Genomic DNA, 19,149 nt, shown 5'->3' on the forward strand with positions numbered 1-19,149 from the left:
GATACCGCCGGCACGCGGCCTTATCGTGGTCCAGGATGCACCGTGACTCATCTGCGAAGATCATGGCCCGCACGTCGACCATTCGTTGATAACGAGATAGCGCCAGACGCTACGGCGACTGTGTCTCGGATGTCGAACGCGCCTTGCGTTCCAGTGGGACATTTCTGTTACCCGACGGCCGTCGAACGCGCCTTGCGTTCATTTCTGTTACCCGACGGCCGTCGAACGCGCTGTTCGCCTCCCGCTAAGCCAGTGTGTCTTTTCTTCCTTTAGTGGGCGCAAGTCCGCCAAATAAACGGATCTCCTTCTATTTCTACTAACCTCCCGGTCTCCTGTCTTCGGGCTACCCTCACTCTTACGCGACAATATCGACCCTAACACTCTGAAATAGATTGCACGCTTTCTCACTAACCTCACTCAGTATGTTACCACAAATAATGGTTCCTCGAATCCCTGAGCAGTTAGATCTGGTGTACCACAAGGTTGCGTTTTAGGTCCTTTACTTTTTTTAGTTTACATCAAAGATTTAGCAAGTAACAATAAATCATCCATAAAATTGTTTGCAGATGATTGTGTTCTGCTCCACAGAATAACTAACGAAGACGATAAATTGCTTCTCCGAATTGATCTGAATAGCGCCTCTGATTAGTGCAACACGTGATTAATGGATCTTAACGTAACTAAGTTTAAAAGCTTGACAATCACACGCTTCTCTATTACTCCAAAACTTTTCAACTGCATAATAAATGGAACTAAGTTAGAGCAGGTTAATAGCTACAAATACTTTGGTGCTTACATAGCAAATGATCTATCGTGGCGTTCTCACATTACATACATTATTAACAATGCCAACCGTGCTCTTGGTTACCTCCACAGGAACTTCGGCCAAGCACCCCCACACCTTAAATTACAGCTTTACCAAACATTAGTCCAATTAAAATTAGAGTACGCGTCTGCCATTTAGGACCCAGCTCAATCAACGTTAATTGAAGCATTAGAAGCTGTTCAAAACCACTCAGCCCGCTTCATTCTTAACAACTATGCTCGTACTTCCAGCGTCACCTTAATCAAATCTACTCTACAACTTCCTGATCTGGCCACAAGAAGAACAATCTTTCGTCTGTCACTCTTCCAGAAAATTTTCTTCCATAATCAAGTACTTCGAGAGAAATTAAACGGGAAACCTGCATATTTTCCCTCTCGTGTTGACCACCCGAATAAAGTAACCATTCCCTTTTGCCATACCAACCATTTATTGCAAGTTTCTTCCGATGACAAGCAGAGATTGGAACCGCCTTCCCCCCTTCATTGCTGCCACTAAGGATCAAGGAATGTTCAAGCTAGCAGTTTCAAAACACTTTATGGTGTGACTGTAGACCACTGTTCTTTGCCTGCTCTTGTCTTTTTTTGTATTTTTTCACTATTATGATTTGTTGTATTTCCTTCAATGCTGTTATTATAACTTTTGCCACTTTCATATTGTGCCCACCCCATCTGTAGCGCCCTCTGGGTCTTGAGGGTATACTAATAAATAATGAATAAATAAATATAGATTCACAAACTGGGCGTCAGTGTCGGTTCGCAGACGAGCGTTTACCACGACGGAAGTCCACGCGAGCATGAATTTGCGATCATCCATGGCAACTTGGTGTCTATAGCATAAGTCTTGCTATCTCACACAGATTCACACTAAGCAATTTCTATGGTAAACAGAGAAAAAATATCATTCTGGCTCATGGTCGCTTTTGCTAACCTACTTCGGCGGTTTGCGTACACTGGGAAACCACTCTCCATTATGTCGGCCGAACTAGAAACCGTGTGGTTGGATCATGCGGCTTCATTTAAAGCTGAAGTGTAGCTGTAATCGAGAGTGTTTTACACAACAAGAATATCGGTTTAATAGCCACATGTGTGCCGCTATCTACGTTAATGAGCTGATCAAGGAGCTACAGTGGTAAAGAATGCAACATGGTCATGTCGGCACGCCTATAGATGTATAACGTAGCCTTTTCAACTTTTTTCGCGGCAGGAGTTGTTGATGTGAAATAGTCAACTACATTCACGACTCTTCACAGTATCACCTTTCTGTGTGATTTCGTTCTGTGGCATTTGGTGAGTCATTGCCTGTAAAAGTAGAAAAGATTTCACGCCTGCATGTATAGTAAATGGTGTGCCTTTAGCAATAATTCATACTTTTACCACAGTGAATTATGGAGAAGAAGAACGATACCCAGATAGCGATAAAAACTATAGTAAGCAATGACAATTTTTTATGCAGTTATGCAACTGGGACCTCATTCCGGGTTTAAGATTTTCAGCTAAGAAACTTGAGAGAAGGCGTGCGTTCAATATTTACCAGCATTTAGTGCACTCACCTGCTTTGACTTGGCACACAAGTGTAGCCACGTCACCTTCCATGTAGGGGCCGGCAGTTTCGCTGACGATGTTGCCGCTTTCATCTCTAATTACTGGAGGTTCAAGTGGACCTGAAAAAGGAAGAAAATTGACATCGTTAAAGATAATTTCCAGAATTCAAGAATATAGGCCCTCAATGAGCTCAATAAAGGCAAACTTATAAAACTTGTTCAGACGCTTAGTGCTTACTTCTGAATATGCCACTTTAGTTACAAGTATTCCAATGTTATCCAAATGTTGCAGCTTAAATGTCTTTGCTTTATCTGTACAATATATAGAACAAAATAGTAAGTGTTAATGCTTCAGCAAAAAAAAAAAAAAACCGTCAAGGTGACTATTATTTGCATGTATATTGTAGCTCTGAAATGAACGTATATAATAATGCTAGCTTATAGGTACACATGAAGGATATTAGTCTAGGACACGTATAGTCCACTTGTCGCATTATTTAGTACCCATATAAGTGGATAAGCGCGGTAAATGTTCTTCTCTTGAATCACTCATTCCAAATTATCTGCCACACAAATAAGACATTATTGTAGGGGGAAACATTCGAAATGTTAGAACGGACCACAGAAGAAAACAAGCTCAAGACACGTGGCTTCGGGCTCCTACAAATAGCAGGACTAAGCGGATAAATTGAGTTATTCTGCTGCTCTAAATAAACCAAGCCAACAAACTCAAGTCAGTGAGCGACAAGATCTACCCTCAGAGAACCGGACTCATCTCTCGCACACACCACGGCAGACACCTAACCAAAAATCATCTCAGAGACTACCTCAGCATCCACTCCTGACACAGAAACCATCTCAGCGGTCATCTGATACTCCTCCTCGACGGTCAGCTGCGACCATGGATGGAGCTTCAGTGTTTGTTAGTGATTACTCGTGTGTACATTTAGCTGATGTGATCCTACCGATACTACTGACAGCTCTTCGTGCAATTCTAAGCACCCTTCGAAAAGCAAACAACCTACCCGAGTTTAAAGCATTGGAGTCAATGGAGCTGCTAGTGCCCCCACAAACTCAGTCAGCTTCACAGCAGGCTTACTATGAATAATCGCTACAACAATGTCTTCATGTATTAGTGGAATGCTGACAGCCTTCGTAATAAGTCAGCTGGTTTTCGTAAAATTCTTGCTGAACATAGCTTTTCTGTACTATGCAAACAGGAAGAAGGTGTGCGAGATAATTTCGGACAGTCCAATACGTAGTATATGAGTCATCGCACAGAGCTGGAAACAGCAGAGCGATGCTTTGTGTCAGAAAAGACCTGCCATCCTATTTATTACAGTCAAATGACTGAGATATATCCGTGTTTGTGGCCTATAAAATATTATTCAGAAATAGAAGAGTCACTGTGATAAGCCTTTATCTACAAACGTCTAGCAAACTATCTTTAGACAGCCTAGTTAATGTGTTCATATCGCGGACTCATGTGTGCTGGTTTGTGGGGACTTTAACGCTCATAACATGATCTGTGGCAGCGAACATACTGATTCTCGCGGAAATATTGTCGAGTGTGCTGCTGAGAACTGCAATCTGACAGTGCTGAATGATAACTCTCCAACGTTTAAAACAGGATATTATTACTCCAGTTGTATAGATGTCACACAATGCTCACATGACCTTCTTGGGGGTTCTGGATGGTCAACGGATATAGAAACGCACGCCAGTGGTCACTTCACGATTCTGGTAGGACACCGACTTATGCGGAGTACAAGAACTCAACGCTACTCATAATACACTAACTGGTAGCATTTTGTCATCGCACAACAGGTGCATTAGGCGAAAACCCAAACCTAGAAACATTTGTAACTATACTGGGCGACTTTTGCAACACTAGCGCCGAGAAAGTCACAGTGACAAATGAGTATGCTGTAGTTGACGAGGAAAACGAACGCTTAAGCGCAACGAGGATAAGAGGCTTACCGTCACTGTGAGCAACTCGAGGAGTACAAGATGGCACAAAAAACTTAGGCAACATCACACTGTCGCTTACAGAAATTAGGTAGCAGACGATGGCGACAATACTGCTCGTAGTTGAGACCTTTCGCTTTTGTTCCTAGATTATGGGCGATCATCCGATCCTTCAGTGGTCCTGTTACTCTGAGCCACCCTTTCTGAGCTCTCGTCATAGCCCTGAACTATAGTGAACTAGAATATGATCTAGTGGTACGACCGCCTGGGCTCCGGTGTCAGCTTTCACGCGGGTGCCGTCAGGTAGCGCCGCTGCTACTTTTCATGGTGGAAGCGAACCATGGAGAAAGCGAAAATGGAGGAAGCGTACCAGAAAATTGACGGCTAAATACTTAGAAAACAGCAGGGGGCCAAACCAAAAAAAACTATCGGTTAAGAAAAAGGTGAAGGAAACGGAGATTGACATGTGGAGAAGGGGCACGATTAAGAAGTCCGCACTAAAGATCTATCGAACTTTTAAGCAGGAAGTTGCCAAGGAAAGGATCTATGATAATACTCGGGGTAGTTCTCTACTGCTTGTGGCGAGGACGGGAGCATTGCGAACGAAGACATATCAGGTCAAATACGAAGGAGTAGACACAGTATGCAGTGCTTGTGGAGAGGAGGAGGAAACTGCCGAACACTTGATAATGTTTTCTAAAGGACTTCACCCTATAGTTCAGGATGCTGGCGCAGAGTTTTTCCAAGTACTGGGCTTTAGAGACAGGGTGGGCAGAATAGACTTTAAGCAAGTAGAATTAACTAGAAGAAGGTTATCTGATTGGTAGCTAAAGTCAAGGCACGAGTCAAAATTGAACCCTTCACTGCAAAGTACCAGCCCTTGACCTATTTAAAGGAAAAAGATATATAAATCTAGTTGTTGGTAAACTAAGTATTACGGCTAGGTGGCGTTAGCCGCCCCCCGATTTCAAGGGTACAGCCATATCAATCTATCCATCCATGCAACCCATGCCAACTTCGGCGGCGTTGACAGGCCGTCGCGGATTCCTGCAGAACTGCAGATGCGGTCACTTCTAACGCGCGTTTGCTTTCTGGTTCAAGCAAGCGAAAAATTACGAGGTTAGTTACTGCGTGGACAACCTGGCAAAAGCGTTGGCACGGCATCAGGAACCAGTGACGGCTTTCCTCGGAGAACGTGCGCTTCACTGCCATTTATCACGTGCACATATTCGTTCAGGACGTATCTTGGCTCGAAATGATGTTCGCACACCGCTGAAGTTTCGGTCACAGGCTTGTCAGCCCTCCGGAGGTTGCGCTCCCACTTTCTTCGGAGATCGTCATCCTTGGGAGGCACAAACAAAGACGCCTTCGAAGCACCTCGGTTACTGATTGGGCGACCCGGAGCAAAGCAATGAGAAGCCGTTCTCCACTTCGACATTCGTGAGCTGCAGTATACATGTTTGTTGGGGCGGGATATCTCACAACGCACAGACTCCACCCCGGTACTGGCGAGAGAATGCAGCAGATTGCACCAGCACACGTACAGTAGAGTAGCTTGTTAGAATTGAAAATGCACTAATCCGGTCTGCAAGAGTCACTCATATATTATTCGCTCTCTTACGTGGCCCACTGCCGCAAAACGTGGTACCGCAAAAACGTGGTACGCGTCCCGCGAGAACACTTGTTGAGAAGCACCGCACATGGACCGGAGGAATAAAAATCGTGCCTTGTGTGCGCTATAGTAATTTTTTTCTGGCCGTCGCAGGTCATTTCGTCTTATTACTTCAGCTTAAACATTTTTAAACACCTTTGAATGACATAAAAAGCAACAGCATTATGCTTTCGGTTTACGATTTTGGCCTTAACGTGGACTTCGAAATACGCGCATGGGATAAAAGTGACACGGAATAACATGGTACTATATGTAACACAATACACGAAATGAAGGAAAAGCAGAATATTTACTTTTTCATGTTTTAGCGAACTAACAATATCCCTTAAGAGAGCCCGTATCTATGCCTTCCACGTGCCTTGGTCAGTCGGAAATACAAATGCAGACATTCGCGGCCCAGATTCACGGTTTCCACAGAAATGTGGACACAACACTTTCTTGGCACCGCAGCTGTTCGCAATCTGGTCACTCACCAACGAACACGAGCACAACCACAAGCAGCCCACATCACGATTCCGAAGAGCCCAACGGCCCACAGAGACCGATGCAATATTCGTTGTTTCTCGTCGAGACGCAGTAATGCTGCACAGACTGCAACGCCGATTCGAACTCGCTGCTGAATGCCGGCGTCGGTTGCGTTGTGTGCCACCACAGCGCACAACGCAACCAGCATCGTCAGCCCGTTGACGAAGTTTCTTCAGGTGGCGGTGGCTCAACGCGCTAAACTCACGGACATAATCACGCACATACTCACGCACATACTCACGCACACGCACAGATTGACTACCGCACTGCCCACGCTATCCGGAAAAGACGCCGCCGGCGCGCGCTAGCCTCGGGCACATGATATGAAATGGCATGGTGGCACTGCGAGAAATCCTAGCGGCCGTCTGTGTCGTTTTGGACCCCCGAGACAGCACCCGCGGCCTGCCGGTCGCGCCAATAGATTGTAGTCTAATTCACTGTACCCTGAACCCTCCGCCAACCAATGTTGCTGACGAATCCTGTCGGCTATTAATCTGACCGGGAATCACAATTACATGCATACAATTCGCAAGATCCAGAGCACTTGCTACTAAAAAGGTGCGAGCGTGTTTTATGTCGGAACACCCTAAACTTGATTGAGAGTTTAGCTTACACGAATTTAAGTGTGCCCATTAGTAACGTCATACAAGAACAGCTGTGGGACCAGATGACGTTACGTATATGATGCTGAAGAACCATGGACCAGCAGGTAGAATGACACTGCCAGAGCTATTTAATGATATCTGGATATTAGAGACTTCGTGATTCAGGGAACTCCGGTTAATTCCAGTCCAAAAACCAAGAAATACTCATTTAAGCCTCGAATCATTCCACCCAGTCTGCCTCAGAAGCTGTCCTTGTAAGTTGATGGAGAGAATGGTATACAGTAGACTTCAATGGTGGTGTGAACATACAAAAGTGATGTCAGACTATATGACAGATTTTCGTCAATTACGTCGCACAATAAATGCGATATTAGATATTCTCACTTGTGTTGAGCAGGAACGCATGTGTATAAAACATCATAATAGTGGTATTTCTCGACATTGAGATAGCATTCGACTCAGTTAGTCACACTCACATGCTGGAGAGGATGTTAGAACTGGCACTGCGTGGTCGGTCAATCACTGCGATGGGTTTCAAGTTTTTTGAGTGCCAAAAAAGTATACATGAAAACAACTGAAGGACAACGTAATTATCATTGCGGAACACGGGCCGTTCCGCAAGCCAGTGTTCTAAGCTGTGTTGATCCTCTTCAATCGTGTTGTGGTGGCGTTACCAGGAAAGTTACCAACTCAATTTAGGTATTCACTCTACGCAGATGACATCTGCATATGGCTCTCAGAGAGATATTCGAAGTTCGAGCAGTGCTGGGACATGGTCTTGAGATTCTCAACAAATTTTTGAACGACAGAGGCAGGAGTATTTCGTACGCGAAAACTGTGGTATCACGTTTCACTAGACCACAGATGAACAATCTCAAACTTACACTGGATGAACAGACGTTGACCTTGGTCGAATACCATAAATTTTCTGGCGTTATCCTTCATAGACACTTGTCGTGGGGGTCGCACGGTCGCGCACTACAAAAACAGGTCAGCATAGTTATAAACGTACTACGTTGAATCGCTGGCACAATATGGGGGACGTTCAATCTCTTCACTGCTGCAAGTGCATAGCGCACTAATAAAGCAAAAGATAGCTCATTCGGCACCGATTATCCAGGGGTTATCGCGAACTGCAGAGGCTCGTCTTCAGAGGTTACTGGCAAGGGCTGTGCATGGGAGTCCCACTGGCAACATAAAGTTTTCTCGTCATCCACCACTCTCCGTAATGTCAACGGTTGAAACTTGTCGCCATGTTTTCCGTATTGTAACTCGTCACGAGACGCATCCACTGATACTCGTACTTAAAGAGATAAATAAATGTAAGCTACGCAATATTGTTCAGGAACAGAAAGCGTCATTACCGAGATAAAAATAAACAGAGTAGATAATAATTTCCCTCCTTGGGTGCTACCAAGACCAAAAATACAGTTGTCGGTTGAGGTAATAATATCTAAAAGGGACATATACTCGTGACAGTCGCGCAGCAGCTGGCACCATTCCAGATTTATTCCCTATATACGCAGTATATTCACGTGTATGCAGACGGTTATTTCTTGCAATGCAAACTCCTCCTCTTCAGCTTTTGTCGTTCCATACATTGCAATAGAGCAGACATTTAAGTTATGTCGAGTGGCGTCTCCTACTTTAACAGAAGTGTTGATATTCTGTCTGCGTTACGCCTTATAACATCCAGAAAAGAAGCACAAAAATGGGTCATTTTTAGTGATTCACAGGCTACTCTAGCGTCACTACGAAGCGATAGAAAACTCTTTCTAAACGCTTTCTGTTATATGAGACCTTAAAAGGACACGCAAAAGCAAGCGAAATGAACGACATGATCGCATTTTAATGAATAGCAGGTCACTGCAGCATTCCAGAAAACACTGCAGCGGACGCTGTGGCAAGTAGGGCCCACAATTACGAAGAGAGAATTATTCTGCCAAGTTCATGCACTAAAATGTGTCCACTCCTCACACAGGTAACCTGTAGCGTCACCAAAGACAAATAATTTGACGGAAAGTATATAAGTTTAGACATATTTATTAGACCCTTGCCTAAAACTAAGCTTTCCATAAGAATTAAGAAAAAATAGGAGATTTGAAACATTGGTCCACCACTTACGGCTTGGTACAGCCCTTACGCCACACTTCCTATCCTGGATAAAACGTGCACCGACTACAAAGTGTTCCTGTAGCCACCCTGACAAAGATGTACATCAACTACTTCTCAGGTGCCTGAAACTTGAGACACAAAAAAGTAATACGAGCAAGTTTGCAACTTTCAGATAGGAGGCCTTTCAGAGTGACGAAAATACTGGGTCCACGGCCAACTGCAGGTCTTCAGAACAGAGCACTTGTCGCCTTCAAGAAGTTTCTTGAAGAATCAAATATTTTATAGAAATATTTGCCTGCTGTATGTGAACACGCCTTTATGCTAAAGAAAATGTTAAAAATTTAGATAGCGTGTTCCATATGTGTTATCATTTTTCTCAGCGTGAACTGACCTTGCGTGTGGAACTTGTGTACATTTATTTATTTATTTATTTATTTATTCATTCATTTATTTATTCAATACTGTGGGCCTTTTCCGGCCTACACAGGAGAGGGCGTACGGAGCAAATAACACTTCATATCGCGGAGATGAAAAGAAATGGAAAATATGCAACACAAACCGCAAAACAACGATGTAACAGTATAAAGCGATAAACTAACAATGCACGTGTGTTTCACTAAAAAACAAAAAAACTACTTAGCATGATAACATCAACGGTAACATTGATATACAGATGCAGGCGGTTAAGCACGTGTAGCATGCAATGTGCGAGCACATGTGCGATACACTGTTTCTACCTTTATTTCGCGAAGATAGCAGAGGATTTATTGCAATGCCTCTAAATGAATTTCCGACAGCGATGAAAATGATTCAGGTGACTGTGCACTGACAAGGTTATATGAACCTATTAGACAGATCTGAACTGTCATGTGATGTAAATTGACCTTGTGTGTGGAACTTGTCTACATATGAACCTATTGGCCATATCTGAACCATCATGTGATGTGAACTTACCTTCTGTGTGAAACTTGTGTACATATGAACCTCTTGGCCGTATCTGAACCGTCATGTGTTGTGAACACTTGTGTGTGGAACTTGTGTACATATGAGCCTACTAGGCGTATGTAAACTGTCATGTGATGTGAACTAACCTTGTGCGTGGAACTTGTATACATATGAACCTATTGGCCGTATCTGAACCTTCATGTGACGCTTGGCTATTGTGTACTTTCACATCATATGTTGTACTGCCTTGCATTTTGTGCCGCCCCGCCGCGGTGGTCTAGTGGCTAAGGTACTCGGCTGCTGACCCGCAGGTCGTGGGATCAAATCCCGGCTGCGGCGGCTGCATTTCTGATGGAGGCGGAAATGTTGTAGGCCCGTGTGCTCAGATTTCGGTGCACGTTAAAGAACCCCAGGTGGTCAAAATTTCCGGAGCCCTCCACTACGGCGTCTCTCATAATCATATGCTGGTTTTGGGACGTTAAACCCCACATATCAATCCATCATTTTGTGCCCTTATGGTTTATCGGTCAGCATATCTTGTCTACTAAGAAAAAAAGCAGTAGCCGGCGCCACCATAATGGCACTATCATCTCCTATATCATCATTTTATTTAAAAAAAGCAAGCAAGGAAAATATAAAAAAGTTGGGTGGCGAGCTGAGTATATCAGCACGTGCTTGTTCCAAAACTGAAGAACTACGTGACGCCTGCGATTAAAAAGAAAAGACAGAAATAAAATAACCAGCTAGTATTCTAGAACTGAGGCTCAAGCGATTCTATTTTTTTTTGTAAATACCAAAATATTTCCCTAAATTTGTAAACCTACCAAGAAAGCCCGTGGAATGAAACGAGGAAAGTTATAAAAAAGTATCACGTTTCGCTGAGCAGTACAAGCTCTGTATACGAAGAGGCTATTTACATGGACTCGTATAATGGCCTTCGTGTGGTGTCCAAGTTCCTACTAGATAGAGGAGGGGTCCCTTACGTCCACTCATCTCCAAACTGACCGAGGTGCCGTCAGGTGCGTCCGACAGATTGTGATGCACCGAGGAACAACTTGTGCGAGGGCCAACTAACTCAGAACCACGCAACACGTTTTTCAAATTCAGTTTAACAAGCCTTCGGACGGCATCACAGAAATCAGCTCGAAAAAATACCGCACGTCAGAAATGTTGGTCAGTATGGCTGACATAATTAACCCTGTGGCAGTGTGCGTGACAGTAGCAGTGCTGCGGCGCGCAGGAGACAGCGTATGTGGGCCACGTTTCCTTCCCCGAACTTTGCGAGCTATTTTTCAAACAAGAACAAAATGGCAAATCACTGGTCCATCATCACAAACAACGTAAGCAACGTTTTTGTATATTACCTGCAAATATAAAACGATAGACTTAAGAAAAACAAAACTGTGTTTTTCAGTGAGTGGTCCCCAGTATCTTGGTGGAGTGAAGATAATACGTTTGGGTGACAGAACGCGATTATTTTGCGTATAAATTTCAGAGTATGTCCAGAAGTATGTTATTTAAAATGATTGTCATCAGAAGCATCAGAAATTATTGTCATCAGAAGTTGGAAAAGACGGCTTCTCATGGTCTGAAATATCAGTCAGTGAAGGGTCCGCGACCTCTGTCAGCATCTTTATGTTTTTATCGAGCAAACACTTTTCATCCGTACAGTGACTTCTTGGGCAAGTCGGTTCATTCTTACGGTAGCTTTTGGCGCGAAATAAACACTCTCGTGTTTATTTTGTGCCAAAAGGTACCGTAACACTTCTCATCACTGTTTTAATTCCTCAAAGTTGCACGTTAATGAAGTTACACATGAAGATAACGATGGCTCACCTTTTTATTGATATTGCGCAACACCATATTTGTTCACCGGAAATTCTAGAAATAAGAATTGCAGTTCACTTCAGAAGTGAGAGCCTGTTTGTGGTTTCCTGTCTCGCATCAGTGACTCATGGCGTCCCTTATATGCATTCACTTAAGACAACTCGAAGAGGAAAACCATTTGGTGTGGCTGGTTTATCCTTATCATCATTATCTTAGCATGAAGATCACGTGTGTAGCTGGAAAATTTGGTGAAGGTGTAGCTGACGCTAATAGCGGTGATGTTGATGAGTTATAGGTTAATTATTTGTAATGATTTGGCACAACGTCAACCACTCACTGGTTGCGAAATTGACATGACTTGACACCTGGTGCGATTCTACGCTTATGACACGCAATGTTACCTTTATTAACTGAGACCCTGGCCGACATAATAAATATATAGCCCCCCCCCCCCCCCCCCCCGTCGGTTTCAAGCAGTGCCATGCATGTTTGTGTGGCAAAATACTTGAATGCCTCGCCGAATACCTGGCTTAGTTTACAGCTCGAACCCTAACTTTTTTTTTCGGTTTTATGACTGCTACTTATGCCACGAGTGCTTTCGCATCACGGGCCACGTTTTTCAAGGCAATCGTCTGATGGAACACTTAAGGCTGTCACTTTAGTAATAACCCTCTTTCTCGCGTAACCTTGTGTTATCGCCGCACACTGGAGACTTCTATGTCACGAGGGTGTGTACGCTATTAGCTTGATGAAGAATTCTCCAAAAGAAAGCGGCGACTACTGAGTTTTCGACATAGAAAAAGCAAGCAAATCAGATGATTATATTGCTATGAAAAAAGAAATAAACTCCCCAAATGGCACGAAGGGTATATAGTGTACAGCGCTTCTCATGGCTGGAACTTTGCATGGCATGAAAATTACAAGTACGTGAGATGGAAGAAACAAACGGGACCGACCGAAATTGGAGCAAATCATTGCGGCGCACAGCGTCGCGTAAGTAGTCAACACGCGAGACAACGATGTGCGTCTAAATCTGATGGGACCATGCCTGCGCGTTGCGAAATCCCTCGGTCGGTAGACGCCACGAAATTTTGGCGTGTTACGTTCCTATCGGGTGATATCTGGTCGAAAATGTGGATATACCGTTATTGCGTCGCGGAAAGACAATTTGAGCTAAATGCGAGAGTAGACAGATACCGGAGATTTAGTGCAACGAAAATTGCACTTTATTGGTGAAAGACGGACTGAGAAAACTCGTCGAAGCACAAGCGCTGGTAAAGCAGACAAAGAGAAATATGCGTGCTTTAAAAAAAAAAAATGCGGTCTTTGCCACGTATACTTGTGCTGGGGATAGTCGGGAACGATTTGCAACTTAACAGTATAATCAATCGGCTAATGAATTAAGCCACAAGAAAGCATGCGAAGGTGGCTCAGAGGGGGCTATTGTAAGCCTATTCTAAAGCTAACATGCCCATTATGATCAGCGCAACAAAAAAGACTTACCACCCACTCACCCCCCCCCACCCCCCCACCCCACACACACACACACAAGAAAGTGCACGACACAAGTGCCATATAACAACTGAAAATTTAATGGAAAAAAAGTGTCTAATTTTTTATCCTTTTTGCACACTGATCGTGATGAGTGTGTTCCAAATAGCCCAATTTGCTTCTTTACCTAATGCTATCATGTTGACAATTATTCCTACACATGCGCGAATGAAATATGGTATACGATACAGGCTACATGATTTAGTTAATATACTGCACAACTATTTTGCGAAATTTATAAGGGATGAACAGGTTTCACGGAGAGGACCCAGTAATTAAAATTGTTGGGGTATAAAGTCTCAAAACCACCATATTATTATAAGAGACGCCGTAGAGGGCTCCGAAAATTTCGTCCATCTGGTGTTCTCTAAAGTGCACCTCAATCGAAACCCACGGGCCTCAAGGATTTTCGCCTCCATCGAAAATGCGGCCGCCGTGGTGGAGAAACATGAGAAAGTTGGAGAACTTATCGAGGCTTCGCAGGACCTTGCCAGACGAAACACGACCGTGAAGAGACCCTCTCGTGGAATCCTGTGGATTAATAACGCAGTGCACGTGAACTACGACATAAATTATTATCTCTGCTATGATTTTCTGATTAATAAGAAGCCCGGTTACACAAGCAAGCTAAATTACGTACAAGATAATTGTGTTACATTTTCGAGCTCATCTTATAAAATTTTTTTTGATGGGAGCTCAATGGGAAGCTCAGCGTCCAACATCACACCGTCTGCCTGATTTGGCTTTTTCAAACACACAGAAAGGCATAGTTTGAAAAATGAAGCTATAACATTGTTCCGCCCAGTATATGATTGCATCAGAAAACTGTGGTTGTATTCCGCCACTAAAACCATGAAATTGTTCGTTTGGCAATACTTGTATAATAAATCTCCCAAAGTAAATAGTTCCGCGTTAAAATCACAAAAGCAGGACAGCATGCAAGAACTCTGTTGTACTCTGAGATTCTTGGCGCCAGATGTTACGTTGAAGCGCCAGCTCCGGAAGTCGTTTATAAAATTAAACGTATGACGGTATAAAACGTATCGATTCTTTTCTCTCATTGCCCACGAGAACATTCTTCACGGAAATTTTGAGGAAGTCGAAACTAAATGAACAAGTATGCGCATAGAAATGTCGTGTCGGCGAAAAAAAAGTAACTTCAGTTAGAGAGAGATTTATTGTTAGAGAAAAGTTGGGAGGTCGTGCGAAATGACAGCGTTTTAACCAGCAACTCACAGTTAGGTTAAGGAAATGGCAGTCAAGAAAACAATAGTAATGGTGACCGTGACCATTAAGCTTGGGCACGTGACCAAAAAGTTCATAACCACTTCTCGCAATCGCTCTTGGAAGTCGATCTCGCGCTGGCCTTCATCGCCTAACGAGAGGAGTATTTTGGTCCACACATGCAACCTTTGCTCCGACTTCATATGACCAGCCATTGACAATAAATCAAAGATCTAGTTGAAAGACATGTGAATGGAAAAATTTGGAAGAACAGAATTTTTCGCGCACCTGCAAGAGGACCCTAAGCAATTCTATATACCACGTGTGGTCGAACATCGAGAGCCCACATGGGAGACAGGCGTTTGTAGGATTGTATTTTGTATCGGGACTGTATTGTATCTGCATCATGTAACTTAGGACACGTCCTACACTTCAATCAATCTGTGATCGCATTATATTCTACAGCTAAATCGCCAGGAGTAGTTCTTAATGAATTTATGTTTGGGAACACCAAACTGACTACACGTTCACACTTAACTTTCGTAAGTTTTAGGCATGCTGAGGAAGTGTATGCATATTCGCTCAGTCTATCATAGCCATTTGGTATACACTGCTTTATTTGAATCGCACTTGTGCTACTGTCATCTCGTGTGGGGAAATTGTTATAAGAGTGCTCTGTACAAACTTACTATAATGCGTAAAAATGCAGTGCCCGCGATTGCCAATCAGCCATATGGTGCGCACACATCTCAGTTATTTACAAAACTTGGAATTTGGAACAAGGCAAGTTATATGAACTTAAAGTACTATCTTCCATAAGATCTGGTATACATAAAACAGAAATAACTTCCTAACTCTTTCAAACCTACAGCCAAACACTTCCTCACGCGCCTTGAAGCACACTGAACTCTAGCATGTACCACGACCGCCGACAAACTATGGTTTGCAGATGTTACAGTTCAGCGTCCCTCTGATGTTAAATAAACTTAACGTAACGACAGAAAATTTGTGTGTTCTTTCGAACATTGAATTGTATTTCCTTCTTGTATAACTGCCTGTTATTGCCTAGTGTCTCGCTTTCTAGTTATAATTTCGCATGTATCTTGAATTCCATTGCCGCTTGTAATTATGAAAAATTGTTACTGTTGTTACCTTTTGTGCGCCTGCTTTGTGTATATTTACGAACGTGTCTGCTATGTATGTATATTTTAAATAACTTTGTTTTGCAATTCATAGACCCTTTTTGTGTATTGCTCTAATCTACTTCTGCGAAAGTGTCCGCTGCTGGGTAATGGGATGATTGATTGATTGATATGTGGGGTTTAACGTCCCAAAACTACCATATGATTATGAGAGACGCCGTAGTGGAGGGCTCCGGAAATTTCGACCACCTGGGGTTCTTTAACGTGCACCCAAATCTGAGCACACGGGCCTACAACATTTCCGCCTCCATCGGAAATGCAGCCGCCGCAGCCGGGATTTGAACCCGCGACCTGCGGGTCAGCAGACGAGTACCTTAGCCACCAGACTACCGCGGCTAGGCCTGGGTAATGGGAGGTGGGACCAATCAAGCTACATATACGTAGCTCTTTGCTCACCTTCCAAACCACATATGAAGTTGTAACTTTGTGTGGCAAAAAACAAACATACTTCAAAATTCAACTGTCGCACACGTACAGCACACCAGAACATTCAACATCTTCCCGCCTCCCGCCTTTTTTTTTCGCCAGCGAGCAGTGAGCGTCAGCTTGCGCAGAATTTTCCGGAGACCGTGGGTTTAACGCGCCAAGACCACGACTGAAATAAAACACCTACACTAAGTTAAAATAACCTACGCCTAAAGGCTGTCGCTCCGGCTGGTATCAAAACGATAACGAGTTTGGCCGCTCAAAGCCATAGCCACTGGGCCACTGGGGTTACTAGCGGAAGAATGAAAGTGCATCATAGCGTAACGTTCTGAACAAAGCAGTTTCGATTTATACCGATAGTACCTGCAGCTACGAAAAACGCCGGAAAGACCTGTGTGGGGCGTCCCTGCTGACGTTGGCCAAGGCACAATCTGTTTAATTTTCAGACACCCTTTTCTAATCAGCCAAGTCTGTCATGCATGAAAATTTTAACGTTGGCGAAAACGGACGGATGACCAGAGACGGCATGTGTCTAACAACCTTGTATGGACGAGTTTTCACTTGTCTTATCTTACCTTGACTGCACTTAGTCAAGTCACCACACAGCGAGTTGTATAACAAAGGTAACAAAATCAACTGGAATAATCAAAACTAAAAAAAAATGTATAAGTGCAGCTGTTCATTCACACGATCAACTTGTACTTGTTATGATTGATTTGAAGGCAAACATAATCGGCTGAATTTCTGTATTGGTACATTGGTCAGCTGAGTGCCTTCAGTGAACCATGCAGCAGCAGTAAGCAAGAGTTTGCTGTGGTCGCTCCTCAACCACATCAGTCGTGTCCCTCAACCAGTAGGAGTTCGTCTGATGCTGAATGGTTAGCAAGAAAAAAAAATACCTGGGGAGTTCGTACTCGCAGTAGGAATGACAGAATCGCGTGACGATCTCATGAAAGTGAAGACACGTGCTGCTGAAGATACTAGCACGCTATTTTGATGTTCAGAAGACACTCACTCTCTGAGTACGAAGTCAGGATCACGAAGCCTGGAAAAAGTTAAGTGCTTTTTTTTTCTCTCCCTCTCTCCCGATTACACTTTAGCGAGTCAGCGCACACATGTAAGTTAACCGCATGAAATCTGAATGGCTCGGTACAACGCGATGCGTTCTCAAAGACCTGCTGGCGTGCAGCGCACTCTTTCAATTATCTAGCTTTATGTTAAGTTTAGACTCAAAGGACGCAATATGCCTAGTTATTTCAACTGGGCAACGATTTACAATTAAAGTATTATCGCCAAGATGCTTGAATCCCAATATCTAGAGAGGTGAATGGCTAGCGCTGCGGTACAGGTTTATCAGGAAAGCTCCTATATAAGAGGGAGGATTTGATTGATTGATATGTGGGGTTTAACTCCCCAGAACCACCATATGATCCACCATATGAGAGACGCCGTAGTGGAGGACTCCAGAAATTTTGACATTCTGGGGTTCTTTAATGTGCACCCAAATCTGAGCACACGGGCCATACAACATTTTCGCCTCCATCGAAAATGCAGCCGCCGCAGCCGGGATTCGATCCCGCGTACTCTGGGTGAGCAGCCGAGTACTTTAGCCACTAGACCACCGTGGCGGGGTATATGAGGGAGGAGTTTGATCGATTGACATACATGCTTTCACTCTAGCTTCACTACGCATTTTAATCAAGTAAACTCTATACTGGCCAGTAAGACGGACTCTTTCTCGGTCTGCTCGGGTAGCTCATCTCACTGCGCCGACGCTGGCGGGTCACTAAGTGTCTCTTATATTGAAACGTAGGTTTCGAGGCTGTTTTCTTTTTTACTGTGAAAAGCACCAAATGAAAGCTTTTTGGTCATCCAAATAAGCTTTCCCTCGTCGCCTACTCACGAAGCTAACCTATGTAAAATGCAGAGTCGAATGAAATCTTCATAAATGTTTTGTAATCGTCTTATCGTAATTAGAAGACATGGCATTCATATGCATAAGAACAGTGCCAGTCGCACCAACAAGGATCGCAGCCGGCTTAGACGCGGAACAACGCCTACGAGGTGATAAACTCAGAAATGTGCAAAATTATAGCTTTCACGAGATGAGTCATTGGCAGTAATAATAAAAAGGCCACTATATGGTAGTGAGAAAAGTCATTAATACATAGCCGTAATATCTGGTAGCCTTAAAAAAATAAAACTACAAATAATCAATCAGCAGGAGAGTTGACAATTCGGTCTGGATACTTCTGGATGCTTGTTTACAAGCCCTGTGTGCTTGATCGCGACTTAAGATACACGCACACCTCTTTTTTTTTTAAGTACACGCGTGACCAGAAGTATACGCAAAATATGGTTTCATAGAAGTGTTTTGGCGTTGTTCTGAATGAATTCGAGTATTTTCAAAAACCCCCATAATTTTTATATTGTAAAATCATATTTGGAAGACGGATGACACATCTTTCATCACTCTGCCAGCTATTACGAGTTAGTTGATGTGATAAGATGCGCGAAAGAGTTGCCTACTCGCGTGGTGCATAGGCAAAGTAACCATTACACATCGACTGCCGACAGATGCGTTTGAAACAAAATTAGGGACTATAATGCTTGTGGCACGACTGGCTATTCACCGACTGACATACAAGAGCGACCCTATAACGTGGGCCTATTATGCCAGCCACCAGCTTCGCACAAAAAAAAACTGACGGAAATCAAGTATA

General features: G+C 43.5%; 1 protein-coding gene across 2 annotated transcripts in view; it reads right to left on the bottom strand.

Annotated features, from left to right (window-relative positions):
- Positions 1-19,149, bottom strand: part of LOC119176744 (hemicentin-2) — a 329,765-nt gene that overhangs the window by 184,993 nt on the left and 125,623 nt on the right. For both annotated transcript variants that reach the window (XM_075877281.1, XM_075877280.1), the window contains exon 3: positions 2,376-2,486. In XM_075877281.1, the coding sequence (XP_075733396.1) occupies positions 2,376-2,486 (111 nt within the window). The remainder of the gene's footprint in view (positions 1-2,375; positions 2,487-19,149) is intronic.

The sequence above is a fragment of the Rhipicephalus microplus genome, chromosome X (assembly GCF_043290135.1).
Source record: "Rhipicephalus microplus isolate Deutch F79 chromosome X, USDA_Rmic, whole genome shotgun sequence".
Taxonomy (NCBI): Eukaryota; Metazoa; Arthropoda; class Arachnida; order Ixodida; family Ixodidae; genus Rhipicephalus; species Rhipicephalus microplus.